The sequence below is a fragment of the Scyliorhinus torazame genome, chromosome 14, assembly GCF_047496885.1.
Source record: "Scyliorhinus torazame isolate Kashiwa2021f chromosome 14, sScyTor2.1, whole genome shotgun sequence".
NCBI classification, from domain to species: domain Eukaryota; kingdom Metazoa; phylum Chordata; class Chondrichthyes; order Carcharhiniformes; family Scyliorhinidae; genus Scyliorhinus; species Scyliorhinus torazame.
The window spans coordinates 206,874,381-206,891,386 of NC_092720.1; the positions used below are offsets into that span (position 1 = coordinate 206,874,381).

General features: G+C 46.8%; 1 protein-coding gene across 1 annotated transcript in view; it reads right to left on the reverse strand.

Annotated features, from left to right (window-relative positions):
- The window catches only part of slc44a4 (solute carrier family 44 member 4), a 91,982-nt gene that overhangs the window by 38,231 nt on the left and 36,745 nt on the right, over positions 1-17,006 (reverse strand). Inside the window, exons 2-5 of the mRNA XM_072475513.1 lie at positions 7,830-7,878; positions 6,397-6,470; positions 3,346-3,424; positions 202-301 (exon numbers count right to left, since the gene is read on the reverse strand). Of these exons, the coding sequence (XP_072331614.1) occupies positions 202-301; positions 3,346-3,424; positions 6,397-6,470; positions 7,830-7,878 (302 nt within the window). The remainder of the gene's footprint in view (positions 1-201; positions 302-3,345; positions 3,425-6,396; positions 6,471-7,829; positions 7,879-17,006) is intronic.

Sequence of the window (17,006 nt, forward strand, 5' to 3'; positions counted from 1 at the left end):
CTCAGTCGTTGGGAACATTGAAGACAGAGGCCGATAGACTTTTACATACCAAGGGAAGCAAGGGACAGTGCAGGAAGGTGGAGTTGAGGTAGAAGATTAGCCACAATTTTGTCAAATGGTACAGCAGATTCAAGGGACTGAATAGCCTACTCCAGTTCCTAGTTCTTAAGCTTTAATGAACGACCCTGTTGAGGACAGTACCTGAGTTGTTGGACACTGAAGGCGGTTGAGGGCAGATGTCAGGATGCCTGTCGGTGTGACACATTTCAGGATGTCAAAGTAAAAGACATAGGATTTACCCCTTGAAAGAGAGAAAGATCAAAACATTTAATCATCATCATTCGCCAGATGCCAACTGAGCGAAATTGTAAACTTGCTACCCGCTCCCTTGATGTCATCCGTCACCTCATCTAGCTCGATTGGCCGTGCTAAATTGTGCCTTAGTGTTAAAAGATGTGCAGGTTAGTTGGGGGTCCTATATTTGCAGATGATACAAAGTTGGGTAGGAGGGTGAGCTGTGAGGAGGATGTAGAGGGATTCAAACAAACTGATTGAGTGTGCATATGTATGGCAGGTGCAGTATAATTTGGATAAATGTGAGGTTATCTGCTTCGGTCGTAAAAAATAAGGCAGCAAATTATTATTTGAATGGATGTCAATTGAGAGAGGTGGATGCTCTGCAAGAACTTGGTGTCCTCATGCATCAGGTCACTGAAATTAAGCGCGTAGGTACAGCAGGCAGTAAAGGTGGCAAATAGTATGTTGGCCTTCATAGCGAGAGGATTTGAGTATAGGAATAGGGATGTTTTACTGCAATTTTTGAGGCCACGCCTGGAATATTGTCTGCAGTTTTGATGTCCTTATCTGAGGAAGGATGTTCTTGCTGTGGAGGGAGTGCAGGGAAGGTTTACCGGGCTGATTCCTGGGATGGCGGGACTATCATGTGAGGAAAAACTATGTCACTTAGGATTATATTCATTGAAGTTTAGAAGAGTGAGAGGGAAACTCAAAAAAACTTTCAAAATTCTAACAGGGTCAATTCAGAAAGAATGCTCCCGATGATGAGAGAGTCCAGAACTAGGGGTCATAGTTGACGATAAGGGGTAAATCTTTTAGGACTGAGGTGAGGAGCAATTTCTTCTCTCAGAGAGTGGTGAACCTGTGGAATTCACTACCACAAAAAGTAGATGAGGTCAAAACGTTGTGTAATTTCAAGAAGGAATTAGATATAACTGTTGGGGTTAAAGGGCTCAATGGATATTTTGGGGTGGGGGGGGGTGGTGAAAGAGGCTGGGTCAGGTATTGAACTTGAAGATCAGGCATGATCATGATGAATGCGGAGCAGGCTTGAAGGGCCAAATGGCCTCCTCCTGCTTCTATTTTCTATGTATGTTTCTATGTATAGGTGCCAGCCTCCTGTCTTCAAGTAGCAATTAAGCTGCAGGAGGCATCACCACAGAAGCTGCTTCTATCGTTTACCTGACAGCTATTCTCAGCGCTCACCGAAGAGAACGTTCCGGAGGCTCTTGACTATGCTCTGCTGCTGTCTCAATCATGAGGGACAAACTCAACATGAACTTTAAAAAAATGATTTCATGGGATGAAATAATCATGTCGCTGGCAAGGCCAGTTCTCTTGAATTGAGTGGCTTGCAAGGTGTTTTTGGAGGGCAGTTAGGAGTCACCCATGTTGCTATGGTGCTGGACTTGCACATGGGCAGACCATCCACGAATGGCTGATTTCTTTCCCTAAAGAGCAATTGTTAACCCAATGTAATTCTTTTTACAACAACTGGGTGATAAAGGTCCTGGTCACCATTGTATTAATTGAATTACACCAGCTGCCTTGGTGGGGTTTGAACCTGTGTTCCCAGAGAATTGGCCTGGGCCTTCAAATTACCAGACCAGTGAGGTTACCATTATGCCCGTCTCCCACAGTGTGAAGGATTTATTGAGTCCAGGAAGTTAGTTGATTCAAGATGAAGCAGGCTAATAATCGGAGGGCTCGGGCCTCATTATGGAGGAGAGGCTGGTGAAAATATGAGCTACAGTTCCCAAGGTCAAGAGGTAATTGGACAAAGCTAGTTGTAAAGGTTGACTGACACTTCCCGCGTGACAATTGACACTTCACCCCAAACTGTGATATCCATTCATGAAACTCCTCTCCATTTATCATTTCCAGGTAGGCTGATGAGGGGTGGTTGGGGAGGGGATAAATCATTAGGTACACACACACATAGAAACCAGCATGTCCATATTTCATCCCCATTCCCCCTCAAAATCCTCCACCCACCACTATGGCCCCAGTGATGAATGTAGGAATTTCAGGTACATAATATTATAGGTAATTGTCTATGACTGCTGCAGTAGTGTTTTTAAAGAATCCTGATTTGAAAGGTTGGGATCCAGGGGTGCAATTAAGGTGTCGTAAAAGGTTTGGGCTAATGCAGTTTTGTTTGGATTGCCTGGGGAGGGGTCCCCCTGGAGTCAATTAGATTTCAGCTTGGTAAGATGATGTAATTACTGGGTGGAGCCAAGGTATCAGCCATTTTTCAGAAAAGCAGTTCAGTTGAGCTGTGAACAGAAGTCAAGCATTTTAAGTGGGGTTTCAGGGATAGGGTGGAGGTGTGGGCATGGGTAGGGTGCTCTTTCCAAGGGCCGGTGCAGACTCGATGGGCCAAATAGCCCCCTTCAGCACTGTAAATTCTATGATTCTATGATTTTGCTCGCACTGTAATTGAGTTATAGATATGTCGGTGGACAGACCAGCAGCTCAGAAGAGTGTAATTAGAAGATGAGCTGAAACATACTGAAGAAGCTTTTGAAGAAATATAGCCAGAGTTTCTGCATGGTTCTGACAGGATTCAGATCTTTTCTTTAAAGCAGTGGCACAAGGTCTCTCTTTCTCAAAAACAAAAATCTCTGTTAAGCAGGAATTCTTGAGTGCAAACTGTTTTTAAAAGTGGATTGAGAGCTGAGTGGGTTTTTTGTTGTTTGAATGGGAATAAAGATAGCAGTTAAGGGTCACTGTATTCACTGTATTGATGAGCATTATTTAAGGAGTAATTGTAAGCTATTTTCTGGTGTGATGTTTTAGTACTGTGTTAGTAATAAAGTATGTGTTAATATACCATATCCCTATGTCTTCATGAAATCACTCCTGGAGCGAAATATTCTTTCCTCACTGAACCCAAAATTAAAATAAAATAGTGGGGTTTCTGTCCAGTATCCTAGTCACTGTTTGGTCTGGTCTGGGGTGGTAATACGCCAAGGTCACACTGCACCTTTAAACTGAAAAGTCTTTCTATTCCGCCTCCATTTGAAATCTAGTCAAATAACTACTTACTCATTACCCCCGGCACCACAATACATGCCCGTGGAGTTCCTGGGATAGATCACTTCACGTGGGTCACCGTATAGCCAGGCTGAAAAATGTCACAACAAACAGGGTCAATACTAACAACCTCATCCAAGCAACATAGCTCTCTGAAGCAAAATAAATAACTGGCCAAATAAATGGCCAACAGATCGGTATCAAATCAAAGAGCAACAGGAATACGCATTTCTGAGTGTGTTTTTTGTTGTTATTTATGTTCTTAAAGAGCTAGGAAATAAATGTTTGTGAATATATATACTGGGGTGCCACATTCACTCTGGTGGATGTGACAATGGACCAGTCACTCAGTCACACTGAGAGCAGAAAGAAATAAACTCAGTACTGCATCCTCATCGAGCGTTTAAGTGTGTTTACCTTATGGGAACCAGAAGTCATAGCAAAGAGAGTTGAACATTTCCTTCGAAAAATGAGACCAAGTGCAGGCCTGTGTGAGGAATGAGCAGAGAATTGGATAGTTCTTTCAAAGGTCTCCTTCTGTGCTCTTTTATTCTATCATGCTATAATTTTAATCTTACATCAGTTGGCCTCCTCGTTCCGCTGTAGTAAATGTTTATGTCTACATTCTGCAGACTTGTGAAAAGTGGTCAGGCTGTAATTTTACCCTCGCACAGTGCGACAGTTATGGGATTACAGCGTGACTTGTTTACATAGCTATTTCCCATTATACATTGTTGCATTGTGTGCTCAGTGCTGGAAAGGACAATGTGGTACTGGGGAAACACACAAATCACATGATAATGTAAAGAAAGTCACATGACTATTCAGAGTTTGGTCGTTGTGTTAATGGAGATACTGCTATCTCTAGGACTGGGACTGAAAAAGCCTACGGTCTTGTATATCTGCACATAGCAATGTTCTGTATTAAAAACAGTTACTCTCCAGAATATATTGCTCCGGACCTCTTCCTCAGGCAACCATCATAACCTGCGTCATATTTATGCAAGGCACAAGAATTTCAAATCTTTTCTTTTACGCATTCATGGGACGGGGGCACGTTTGGCAAGGCCAGCACTTGTCACCCAATCCCAACTGTCCTCGAGAGGGTGATGAAAAGCTGCCACGTTCAATCACAGCAGTTTGTGTGATGTAGCTGTACCCACAATCCTAACTTTCCCAGAGTGGTTTGATACAACGAACATCTTCAGAGGACAGTTCAGAATCAGCCACCTTGCTGTGGATCTGGATTCACGTGCAGGCCAGACCAAGTAAGGACGGCAGATTTCCTTCCCTGTAGGGCATGAGTGAACTTGATGGGCTTTTAGGTTTTTTTATTTTTCCAATTAAGGGGCAATTTAGCGTGTCCAATCCACCTACCCTGCACATCTTTGGCTTGTGGGGGTGAAACCCACTCAAACACGGGGAGAATGTGCAAACTCCACACGAACAGTGACCCAGGGCCAGGATCGAACCCAGCTCCTCGGCACCCAGAGGCAGCAGTGCTAACCATTGTGGCACCATGCCACCCTCTGATGGGCTTTTATCCCAAATGGTCTCATGAGTCTTCAGAATCAGCCAATTGTTATGGAGCAGAAGTTGGCCATTTGGCACTCCGATCCTGCACCGGCTCTCCAAACGAGCATGACGACTTATCGGATAGGTTTCAGAAAGTGCATTTAAGTTCCTCAGCTGCTGAGGTGGGATTTGAACTCTCAGCTCAGGAGCATTTATCCAACCTTTGGATTACTGGACCATCAATACAACCAGTACACCACCACCCTATAGGGACACAGTGCTAGCATGGCAGTTTGGGGGCACAGAGACATCACGTGGAGAATGGGACAAGAAGCCAGAGTTCCTCTTTTCCAGAAACAAGCCTGCATTTGTCCCAGAAACAGGCATGCACTGGTCCCACATCACAGATAATGAAATCCCAAAGCAACAAAGACGTCAACCATTCATAGCCAAACACTGCAGTCTGTGAGGGATCCCTCAGGGATGGATCCAGGGCAGATCCCTAGAGGGATACTGGGTGTCAAACCCCCAGAACTAACAGAAGCGGCTTTGTTTAAATAGAATGAGAAACAAGAGATATCAGCGACACGATTTAACCAGTCCTGGCCTGTCCCTCTGAGTAAATCACCATTCTGAAGGCATTCCTGTTTGTTTCATAACATTCAGGTTCACTCTTTCCAACATGCACACCTCTGACTGCACAAAAAATAAAATCAGCCAAGCAGTGTAAAGGGTGCTCAATAACTGTTTAAATGGCTCTTAAAAGATTCTAGCGAAGACAAAATGTGAATGACCTTAAGTTTCAGGCATTAGCGGCAATGGCACAATATGTTATCTGTGGTGTACATTTTTTGACAGGGAAACACTAGCAGAATGCTTCTTCTTGTAGATGGTGCACACTCCAGGGAGTGAATGTTTGTGGATGGGTGATAACCATGCAGGCTGCTTTGTCCTGGATGGTGTCAAGTTTCTTCAGCGTTGTTGCAGCTGCACTCATCCAGGCATGTGGAGAATGTTCCTTCACACCATGTGCCTCATAGATAGACTTTGGGGTCTCAGGTGGTGGGTTATTCACTGCAGGATTCCTGATCTGCTCTTGGAGCCACAGTATTTAGATGTCTGGTCCAGATTCGTTCCCAGTCAGATCTGGATTCAGGGCCAAGGGGCGTGAGTGGGAAAGTGGAGTTGAGGTCGAAGATCGGCCAAGATAGTATTGAATAGTGCAGCAAGTCCGAGGGGCTGAATGGTCTCCTCCTGCTCTAAATTCTGATCCTCTCATGCGAGGCATGTACTTCGTCTCATTGCTCTTAAATGTTAGGCATGAGGTGGGAGCTTGAAACCGAGAGCATTCTGACTCCTATGCAAAGACAGGTTGAGGACAGGATCTGGGTCCATCGCTCACCAAAACTGGCTCGAGGAACAAAGTGTGTGTCACTCAGCCAAGGTCAGGAAGGCTGGGGGATGACCGAGAGCACCGGGAGGCAGTGAGTCGGAGGCAAATGGCAAAAGAACTGGAGAGACTAACTTTGAACCCAACATGCCACTTACCCAAGATCCCCACGACCATATAACCCACAATGAAGACCATAAACAAGGCACAGCAGAGGATGTCAGTGCAACTCCTACAAGGGGGAAAGAATACAAGGAGAATTATCATTTTCAAGCACAAATGAATGAAAGATTGAACAATGTACACATTAGGAGAAAGAGCTCCCAGGGATATTAAATAGAATGAGAAACAAGAGATATCAGCGACACGGTTTAACCAGTCCTGGCCTGTCCCTCTGAGTAAATATAACATCACCTTGTTAATAATCTACAATATTTCACATTTGAGCAGGGATGATACCTGCATTGCAGGCGGTACAGTGAAGATTCAATAGCCTGACACCTGGGATGAGAGGGTTGTCCTCTCATCCCAGAGATGATAAGAGGCCGAGTAAACTGGGCTGAAATCCACTTGAATTTAGAAGACTAGAGATGATTGAAACGTACAAGACGCATAGATCGTTTCTCCTGGTTGAGGAATCTCAAACAGGGAAACACTGGCGAAGAGCCATCCAGACTCGGTGTCCTCTCTTCATAGATGCTGTCAGACCTGCTGAGATTTCCAGAATTTTATGGTTTTGTTTCAGATTCCAATAACCACAGTAATTTGCTGTGGTAGTTACCATTAGTAGCATTACATGTATTACGGTAAGACACATATACTAGAGGTACATGGGTAAATCCCTGCCTGCTGGCTCCGCCCAGTAGGCGGTGTATAAAGGTGTGTGCGCGCTGGTGCTGCAGCCATTCTGGTTCCAGCTACAGGAGGCACAACATCTTTGCTCAATAAAGCCTCGGTTATTCCACGACTCTCGTCTTTGCGGTAATTGATAGTGCATCATTTGCTTTTATGGCAGCACTGGGATGGGTGTCTCACGAGGAAAGACTGGGCAGGTTAGGCTTGTTTCTGCTCGCATTTAGAAGAGTAAGGGGCGACTTGATTGAAGCATTTAAGACCCCGAGGGGTATTGAGAGGGCGGATGTGGAGAGGATGTTTCCTCTTGTGGGAGAATCTAGAACTGGGAGTGGGGGTGGGGGGGATTCACTGTTTCAAAATAGAGTATTGCTCATTTAAAAACAAAGAGAAGAATATTTTTCTCCTCAGCGTGCAGTTCTCTTCCTGAAAGGCATTGAAAACAGTCTTTGACTCTTGTTAAAGCAGAGGCGTATGGACACTTGGTAAACAAGGGGATGGGGTAGGCAGGATGCAGGTTTGAGGTTACTATCAGATCAACCATGATCCTACTGAATGGCAGAGGAGGCTTGAGGCGCCTTGTTCGGATGTATGTCTGAACCTATAGTGAGGAGGAGGGGGTGGGGATTTAGGGGTGAGATGAGGAGAAATTTCTTCGCTCAAAGGATTGGGAATCTTTTTGGGAAATGTCGACGCCAGAAGGCTGTGGAGGCATGAACAGTACCCGGTTACATTTTACCTGTTTTTGATTGGGCCGTTGAAAGTCGGGTCATACTTCACCGGTTCCCCTGGTGTCAGAAAGGAAACAGCCGGGTTAGATTTAGCGACTCCTTTTAAACACACAACACCCACATTCCAGCACCTCTCACCAACAACTTTTTAAAAAAATATATATTTATTAAAGTTTTTCAACAAAACAAATTTTTCCCCTTACAAACAATAACCACCCCCCCCCCTCCCGTAACAAAATAACACAAAATCACCCTGAGCAAGATATATACATGGTAAGATGATATATTTACATAGTTTTATACACTGGCTCTCGCCCATTCATGCCAGTTTCCCCCACCCTCCATGTTATCCCCCGCTCCTCCGTCCCCTCAAACAATCTCTCGTTCCCCCCCCCCCCCCCCCCCCCAGGGTTGCTGCTGCTGCTGACCGACCTTCCTCTAACCCTCCGCGAGGTAGTCTAGGAACGGTTGCCACCGCCTGTAGAACCCCTGCGCAGACCCCCTTAAGGCAAACTTAATCCTCTCCAACTTTATGAACCCAGCCATGTCGTTTGTCCAGGCCTCCATACTAGGGGGCTTCGCCTCCTTCCACATTAGCAAGATCCTTCGCTGGGCTACCAGGGACGCAAAGGCCAGAATGCCGGCTTCTTTCACCTTCTGCACTCCCGGCTCGTCCACTACTCCAAATATTGCTAGCCCCCAGCTTGGCTTGACCCGGACTTTCACCACCTTAGATACTGTTCCCGCAACTCCCCTCCAGAACCCCTCCAGTGCCGGACATGTCCAAAACATGTGGACATGGTTCGCCGGGTTCCCTGAACATCTTCCGCATCTGTCTTCTACCCCAAAGAACCTCTCAATCTCGCCCCTGTCAGGTGCGCTCTGTGAACCACCTTAAATTGTATCAGGCTGAGCCTGGCACATGAGGAGGAGGAATTAACCCTACCCAGGGCGTCAGCCCACAAACCTTCCTCGATCTCCTCCCCCAGCTCCTCCTCCCATTTACCCTTCAACTCTTCTGCTAGCGCTTCCCCCTCTTCTTTCATCTCTTGGTGTATAGCCGAAACCTTGCCCTCCCCGACCCATACACCCGAGATCACCCTGTCTTGAATTTCCTGTGTCGGGAGCAGCGGGAATTCCCTGACCTGTCGCCTCACAAAAGCCCTCACCTGCATATATCTGAATGCATTTCCCGGGGGTAGCTCAAACTTCTCCTCCAGTGCCTCTAGGCTTGCAAATGTCCCGTCGATGAACAGGTCCCCCATTCTTCTAATCCCCGCCCGGTGCCAGCCCTGGAACCCCCCCCGTCCATCTTCCCCGGGACAAACTGGTGGTTACCCCTGATCGGGGACCACACCGAGGCTCCCACTGCACCCCTATGCCGTCTCCACTGGCCCCAGATCCTTAACGTTGCCGCCACCACCGGGCTCGTGGTGTACTTTGATGGCGAGAGCGGCAGCGGTGCCGTCACCAGCGCCCCCAAGCTCGTTCCTTTGCAGGACGCCATCTCCATTCTCTTCCATGCCACCCCCTCTCCCTCCATGACCCACTTACGGATCATCGCCACGTTTGCTGCCCAGTAGTAGCTCCCTAGGTTTGACAGCGCCAGCCCTCCTCGGTCCCTACTGCGCTCCAGGAACCCTCTCCTTACCCTCGGGGTTTTGTTCGCCCACACAAACCCCATAATACTCCTACCTACTCTCTTGAAAAAGCCCTTGGTAATCACGATGGGGAGGCACTGGAACACAAACAAAAACCTCGGAAGGACCACCATTTTTACCGACTGCACTCTACCCGCCAACGAGAGCGGCACCATGTCCCATCTTTTGAAGTCCACCTCCATTTGGTCCACCAACCTCGTCAGATTCAATTCGTGTAGGGCCCCCCAGCTCCTGGCTATCTGGATCCCTATATACCGAAAACTCCCCTCCGCCCTCCTCAGCGGTAGGTCCCCTATCCCTCTTTCTTGGTCCCCTGCCTGTAGTACAAAAAGCTCGCTCTTCCCTACATTGAGCTTATAGCCCGAGAACTCCCCAAACTCCCTCAAAGTCTGCATGACCTCCACCATCCCCTCCATTGGGTCCGCCACATACAGCAGCAGGTCATCCGCGTATAGCGACACCCGATGCTCTTCTCCCCGCGGACCATCCCCCTCCATTTATTAGACTCCCTCAGTGATATGGCCAAGGGTTCGATCGCCAATGCAAACAACAGGGGGGGACAGAGGGCATCCCTGCCTCGTTCCTCGGCACAGCCGAAAGTACTCCGACCTCCACCGGTTCATCACCACACTTGCCACCGGGGCGCTGTAAAGGAGCTTAACGCAGCTAATAAACCCTCCCCCGAACCCAAACCTACGCAACACCTCCCAGAGGTACTCCCACTCCACTTGGTCAAAGGCCTTTTCCGCGTCCATGGCTCTCACCAACAACTTGAATTACCGAGAAGCCAACCCCCACGGTGTGCAGGTAAAACAAACAAACACACAATTGCCCCTGGTAATAGAGTCAGGGAGGTCGACGTCACAGAAAAGGCCCATTGCCTCTGCACCAGTCAAAAAGAATCACAAGAAGGATTTTTTTTTTAAATAGATAAAGACCGGCATTTAGTATTGAGCTACACAAATGACTTGTTCACTGCAATGGAGTTTATTTTTAAAATACAGCAAAGAGTTCAATAAACCAGAAGTGGCTGGTTTGTGGAGGGGGTCGAACATCAGGTTGCAGACATCAAAAATAGGAATAATCTTTATATCAATACTTTGTGAAAAGCCTTCTTGCTAAGAGATAGCACATTTATTAAAGACATCACATCTGCTTTTCTTGTTTTAAGATGGCTCCCCAACACCCCCTCCCCCATTCCTTCCAAACCCCACAATTTAAATCTCTTCGCGAGAACATGTTTATTATTTGAGGTGATTTTGACAGGCTAGATATGAAGGGACGTGCATCTTGTCCATGACGCACACGGTCACTGCCACTGGAGGGAGTGGGTGTTTGAAGGTGGTGGATGGGGTGCTGACCAAGTGGATGGTGTCGAGCTCCTTGTTGGAGCTGCACTCATCCAGCTAAGTGGAGCGTGCGCCATCACACTCCTGACTTGCAGCTTGCGGATGGGGAGAGAACCAAATTTGGTCAAATGAGTGAAGATACAGGTTGGTCGGGGTGGAACAGGTCTCGAAGGGTTGATTTGCACCATGTATAGTGACTGCACAGGTGGCAGCATTCCACACTGTCGCACGATTCTGGGGAAATGTAGGCAAAGTTGGCAAATTGCACTGCACATTATGGGTTAAAGAAAAAATGGTCTTTCTGCACCTGATTGTTTGCCCTTGTTCTGGGCAGTGAAGGCTCGCACTGTGTCAATGCTGTCACCCTCACTGCACTGAAGAGGGCACGTGGAGAATAAAGAAAGGTCATTTGGCCCATTAAACCTTTCCTATTGTCCCTCGATGGTAAAATCAGTTCCCCATTCTCTTGCAGTAATAACAGATTCATCACATGCCACTGGGAGTTAGGTGCTTTGAAATCTGGCAGGACGGGATGTGCATAAACAATGGCTTCCTCGTCAAATGCCGAAAGCTAAGAAAACATGTCATTGCAGTGTGCAATAGGCTGACAGCAGCTCTGTCAGAGTGTACACAATCGGCAGTGCCCATGGGGAGCAGACCTGTGCCAACAGGGAATTGAAAACAGATGGTGCAGTGCAGAGTTTGCCAAACAGCAGGCACCAACCTTGGGTAAGCCCTAGCAGTTGATCAAGCCTCCCCCCCCCCCCCCCCCTCTCCCACCCCATCCCCTTTCAGGAGCAGAACTCCCCCACCCACTCCACTCGCCACCCCCTCTTTCCATGCCCCTGGAGGTAAACTCAAATTCCTCCACTGCCTAATCCCTTTTCTATCTCCAAATTCTACAGTCCTCCCTGCCACTGTAATCCCCTCCAGCCCACAGAACCCTGCGATCTCTGTAACCTCCTCCAGCCCGACAATCCTCCCCGTCTCCAACATCCTCTTGCCCCACAACTCTCCCCGTCTCTATGAACTCCGCCAACCCCACACCCTCCCGACGTATCTGCACTTTTGCAATTGCAGCCTTTCATCAATCCCTGATTTGAGTTGCCTCCATCATTGGAGTTCATGCGTTTAGCTGCCAGGGACCCATGTACTGGAGTACCCTTCTTACGTTTCCCTGCTTTTCTACCCCTCCTGCCTACTCACCCTCCTTAAAAACCCAGCTCTTTCTTCAAGTTTTGGATCACCGGTCTTAATATCTCCTTTCTGTGGCTCGGGTGTCAAATTTTGTTTTGATAGTCATTCTTGTGAAACACCTTGGGATGTTTTATTATGTTAAAGAGACCACATAAGTTGTTATTGTTGGCGTTATCACTGAGGGAACCAAACTTTTTGGTATTGTTGATGTGGAGTCATTATATTTTTCACCAAAATATAATTTATTCATAAAATTGATAGTTCAAAGTTTACTTTACCTGGATATGCAAAGCAGTTGCGTCAACCAAAGAATGTGCGACTGAGATGCCTTCACAACGCAAGTTCTATTTATGATATTCACCACGTCAAACATACAGCCCGGGGGGCTTTTCACAGTTTCCAGCCCCTCTGTGTACAATGGCTGAAGAGTCTTAGACATCCCCCCGCCCCCACCCCCTGCAAGGCAGGAACTGGACCATTTCCCACAGAACGCGAGAAGGATTTTCCAGGAGGGATTAATCAATAAACACAGAGCGATTGCCAAATGGTTAGAGTCACTCAGCTGCAGTGCGAGGGGACCCACTGACAGGAATTGCAGCTTCGTGACTCTTGGGAGACAATGCATCACTTGCTGCCTTTTCCCAGTTACTTTCCCCAAGAGCAAAAAGTTCCAGAAGAACCTGTGACTTGAGATGGAATGCAAATCACAAAAGTGAAAAAAAAAGAGGGTGAATTAGTTTTAAAAATGCCTCTCTCAGTCTCTTAGGCAGGAGCCCATGCACAACACAAAGGCAAACTTCAAGAAAAATACTTTGATCAAATATTACAACGCTGACTATCCCAGTTCAGGACCAATTAATGACGGTTGAACCCAAAATCTCATCTTCTCTCTCAGATGGATGGATGAAAGAAATGCCACGGCAGTTTTTCGGTAAAGAGCAGGGGAGTCATCCTTGTTATCCTCAGTGTCCTGATCAATATTTATCCATCAATCAACATCACATAGCGCGGATAGCTTGAAACATGGAAGCACTGTAAACTGTGAGGGGGCAAGGTGGATGTAGAACTTCAAAAGGACATAAAGAAGTTGGTAGAGTGGGCAAATGGTTGGCGGATAAAGTTAAATGTGGAAAGTGCGAGGTGATACATTTTGGTAGGAAGAACACGGAGGAGAAACAATGTAAAATAAGGAGGTGCAGGAGCAGAGGAATCTGGGTGCATAGGCGTACAGATCATTGAGGATGACAGGATAGATGGGGAGCAGTTCATAATGCATATAGTATTCTAGGCTTTATTAATAGGGGCTTAGAGTGCAAGATCAAGGAGGTTATGCAGAAGTTATACAAGATATTTTTTAAACCGCAGCTGGAATCTTTCTTTTTATTTGTTGAATTGTATTTGCCAGCATTTATGTCCCATTTAAGAGTCAACCACATTGCCGTGGTTACCTGTCCCAGACAAGGACACGAATGAACCAGATGAGTTTTTAAACGACAATCGACATGGTCATCATTAGACTTCGAACTCCAGATTTTTTTATTCAAATTACACCATCTGCAATGGTGGATTCGAACCTGGGTCCCCAGAGCATTACCCTGGGTCTCTGGATTACTAGTCCAGTGACAATACCACTATGCCACTGCCTCCCAAGTGTGTACAGTTCTGGGTGCCATACTATAGGAAGGAAGCGAACACATTGGACAGAGAGCAGAAGAGGTTCACAAAAATGGCTGCAGGGATGAGAAACTTCAGTTCGGCGAATAGATCGGAGAGGCTGGGGTCGTTCTCTTTGGCGACAAGGCGGCGAAGAGGAAGTTTGATGGAGATGTTCAATATCATGAGAGGTGGGGACAGAGTCGATAGGGAGAAACTGCCCCGCTCAGAAGTGGCTCAAGAATGAGCGAGCACAGATTTGAAGTGATTTGCAAAATAAGCAAATGCGACGTGAGAAATAAGCTTTTCCAGACAAGGAGTGGTTGGGGTGTGCAATGCACTTTCTAGAAGTGTGGTGGAGTCAGGTTCAAGCAAGGCATTCAATAGGGCATTAGATGTTCATATGAATAGAAATAATATGCAGGGGTTACAGGGGAAAAGGCATTAAGTCATGATGCTTATTTGGAGAGCTGGTACAGACATGATGGGCCAAATGGTCTCCTCTGTGCCGTAACAATTCTGCGATTCCATGAAAAACAGATTATCTGGTCATTCAGCAAGGAAATCAAGGGTTATATCAGATCAGCCATGATCTCATTGAATGGCAAAGCAGACTCGATTGACCAAGTGGCCTACTTCTACTCGCACATCTTATGGCCGTTATCACATTGCTGTTTGTCGGAGTTTGCTAAGCGCAAATTAGCAGCCACATTTCCAACAACAGTATATACTGAAGGTACTTTGTTGGGTAATATACTCTGCTCCTGAGCTCACAACATATAGGCAGGTTCCTACTTTTGAAAAGGCTCCTTGAATGAGTTAACATCTGCGTTAGGGGAACTGCATCGCAAACAAAGACGAGTCTATCCACATGCGCAGACTTGTGCGTGCACGGCGCATTCTGAATTACTAGAGCTTAAAGTGGAGGAAGTCTGCTGAAACGTGTCCCCCGTTTAAAAATTAAACAGAACAAATTGGGTTGACTGTTACCTTAGAAGCAGTGACTCAGAACAACACAGTGCAGTTCCACAAAGCTGCTCAATTAGCAGTAAGCACTGTAATGATTACTGGGAAGCTCAAGTTACAGTGAACAGACACAGCCAGGCCAGCTCTCAGTTAGAGAGACCAGACAGCCACACAAAAAAAGGACACAAACACTATAAGCAACAAACCACACACTTCCTACTCAAAATTCGGGAAAATTATTATAGGAAATAGGGGCAGGAGTCGGCTATTCGGCCCATCCCGCCTGTTCCGCCATTCTACAAAAACATGGCTGATCCAAATGTTTGTGGCCTTGCCCTTTTTTGAAAAAAGGGGGACAGGAAAGTAGAGAGGTGTGGGGAGGGATTTCCCGAGCTTGGGGCATGAGCAGCTGAAGGTCATCTCAGTTGGCAATCCAGTGCAGTACTGAGGGAATATTTCAGACTCGGAATCCCTACAATGCAGAAGGAGGCCATTCGACCCATCGTTTCTGCACCGATCCTCTGAAAGAGCACCCTACCTAGGACCAAACCCCACCCTATCCCCATAACCCCACCTCAGGGCAGTTTAACACAGCCAATCCACCTAACCTGCACATCTTTGGACAGTGGGAGGAAACCGGAACATCCGGAGGAAACCCACACGGACACGGGGAGAAAGTGAAAACTCCACACAGTCACTTGAGGTCAGACTCGAACGCGGATCCCTGGCGCAGTGAGGAATCAGTGCTAACCACTGTGTCACCGTGACGCCCAAGACGAGATGTTAAACCCAGCTAGATGAAAAAGATTCCTTGGCACTTTTTTTGGGTGGAAGAGGTATCCCCACCACAGCTTGCCCAATATTTATTCCTCAGTAAACAGATCATCTGTATTATTATCACAGTGCTCCACGTGGGATCGTGCCGTGCACAAACTGTTTCGCTGCATTTCCGACATAACAGTGACTACCTTTTGGAAGTGTTCCGTGACATCCCGAGGTTTGAAAGGCACCAGATAAATGCAAGCCTGCCTGTCTATCCGACGTTATTATGTCTCCTTTTTTCTGGATTCTCCTGGTCACTAAATTTCTCAATAACTTGACCGAGTTTTTCGAGGAGGTCACAAAGATGATTGATGCAGGTAGGGCAGTGGATGTTGTCTCTATGGACTTCAGTAAGGCCTTTGACAAAGTCCCTCACGGCAGACTGGTACAAAAGGTGAAGTCACACGGGATCAGAGGTGAGCTGGCAAGATGGATACAGAACTGGCTAGGTCATAGAAAGCAGAGAGTAGCAATGGAAGGGTGCTTTTCTGATTGGAGGGCTGTGGCTAGTGGTGTTCCGCAGGGATCAGTGCTGGGACCTTTGCTGTTCGTAGCAGATATAAATGATTTGGAGGAAAATGTAACTGGTCTGATTAGTAAGTTTGCGGACGACACAAAGGTTGTTGTTGGAATTACGGATAGCGATGAGGACTGTCAGAGGATATAGCAGGATTTAGATTGTTTGGAGGCCTGGGCAGAGTTTAATCCGGACAAATGTGAGGTAATGCATTTTGGAAGGTCTAATACAGGTAGGGAATATACAGTGAATGGTAGAACCCTCAAGAGTATTGAAAGTCAGAGAGATCTAGGAGTACAGGTCCACAGGTCACTGAAAGGGGCAGCACAGGTGGAGAAGGTAGTCAAGAAGGCAAACGGCGTGCTTGCCTTCATTGCCCGGGGCATTGAGTACAAGAATTGGCAGGTCATGTTGCAGCTGTATAGAACCTTAGTTAGGCCACACTTGGAGTATAGTGTTCAATTCTGGTCGGCACACTACCAGAAGGAATGGAGGCTTTAGAGAGGGTGCAGAAGAGATTTACCAGAATGTTGCCTGTTATGGAGGGCATTAGCTATGAGGAGAGGTTGAATAAACTTGGTTTGTTCTCACTGGAAGGAAGGAGGTTGAGGGGCGACCTGATAGAGATCTACAAAATTATGAGGGGCATAGACAGAGTGTATAGTCAGAGAGATTTTCCCAGGGTAGAGGGGTCAATTACTAGGGGGCATAGGTTTAAGGTGAGAGGGGCAAGGTTTAGAGGAGATATATGAGGCAAGTTTATTTACACAGAGGGTAGAGGGAGCCTGGAACCCGCTTCCAGATGAGGTGGTGGAAGCAGGGACGATAGCGACGTTTAAGGGGCGTCTTGACAAACACATGAATAGGATGGGAATAGAGGGATACGGACCCCGGAAGTGTAGAAGATTTTAGTTTAGACGGGCAGCTTGTTTGGCACAGGTTTGGAGGGCCGATGCGCCTGTTCCTGTGCTGTAGTTTTCTTTGTTCTTTGTTTGTCTGGAGAAGTGAATTGTTCCTCAG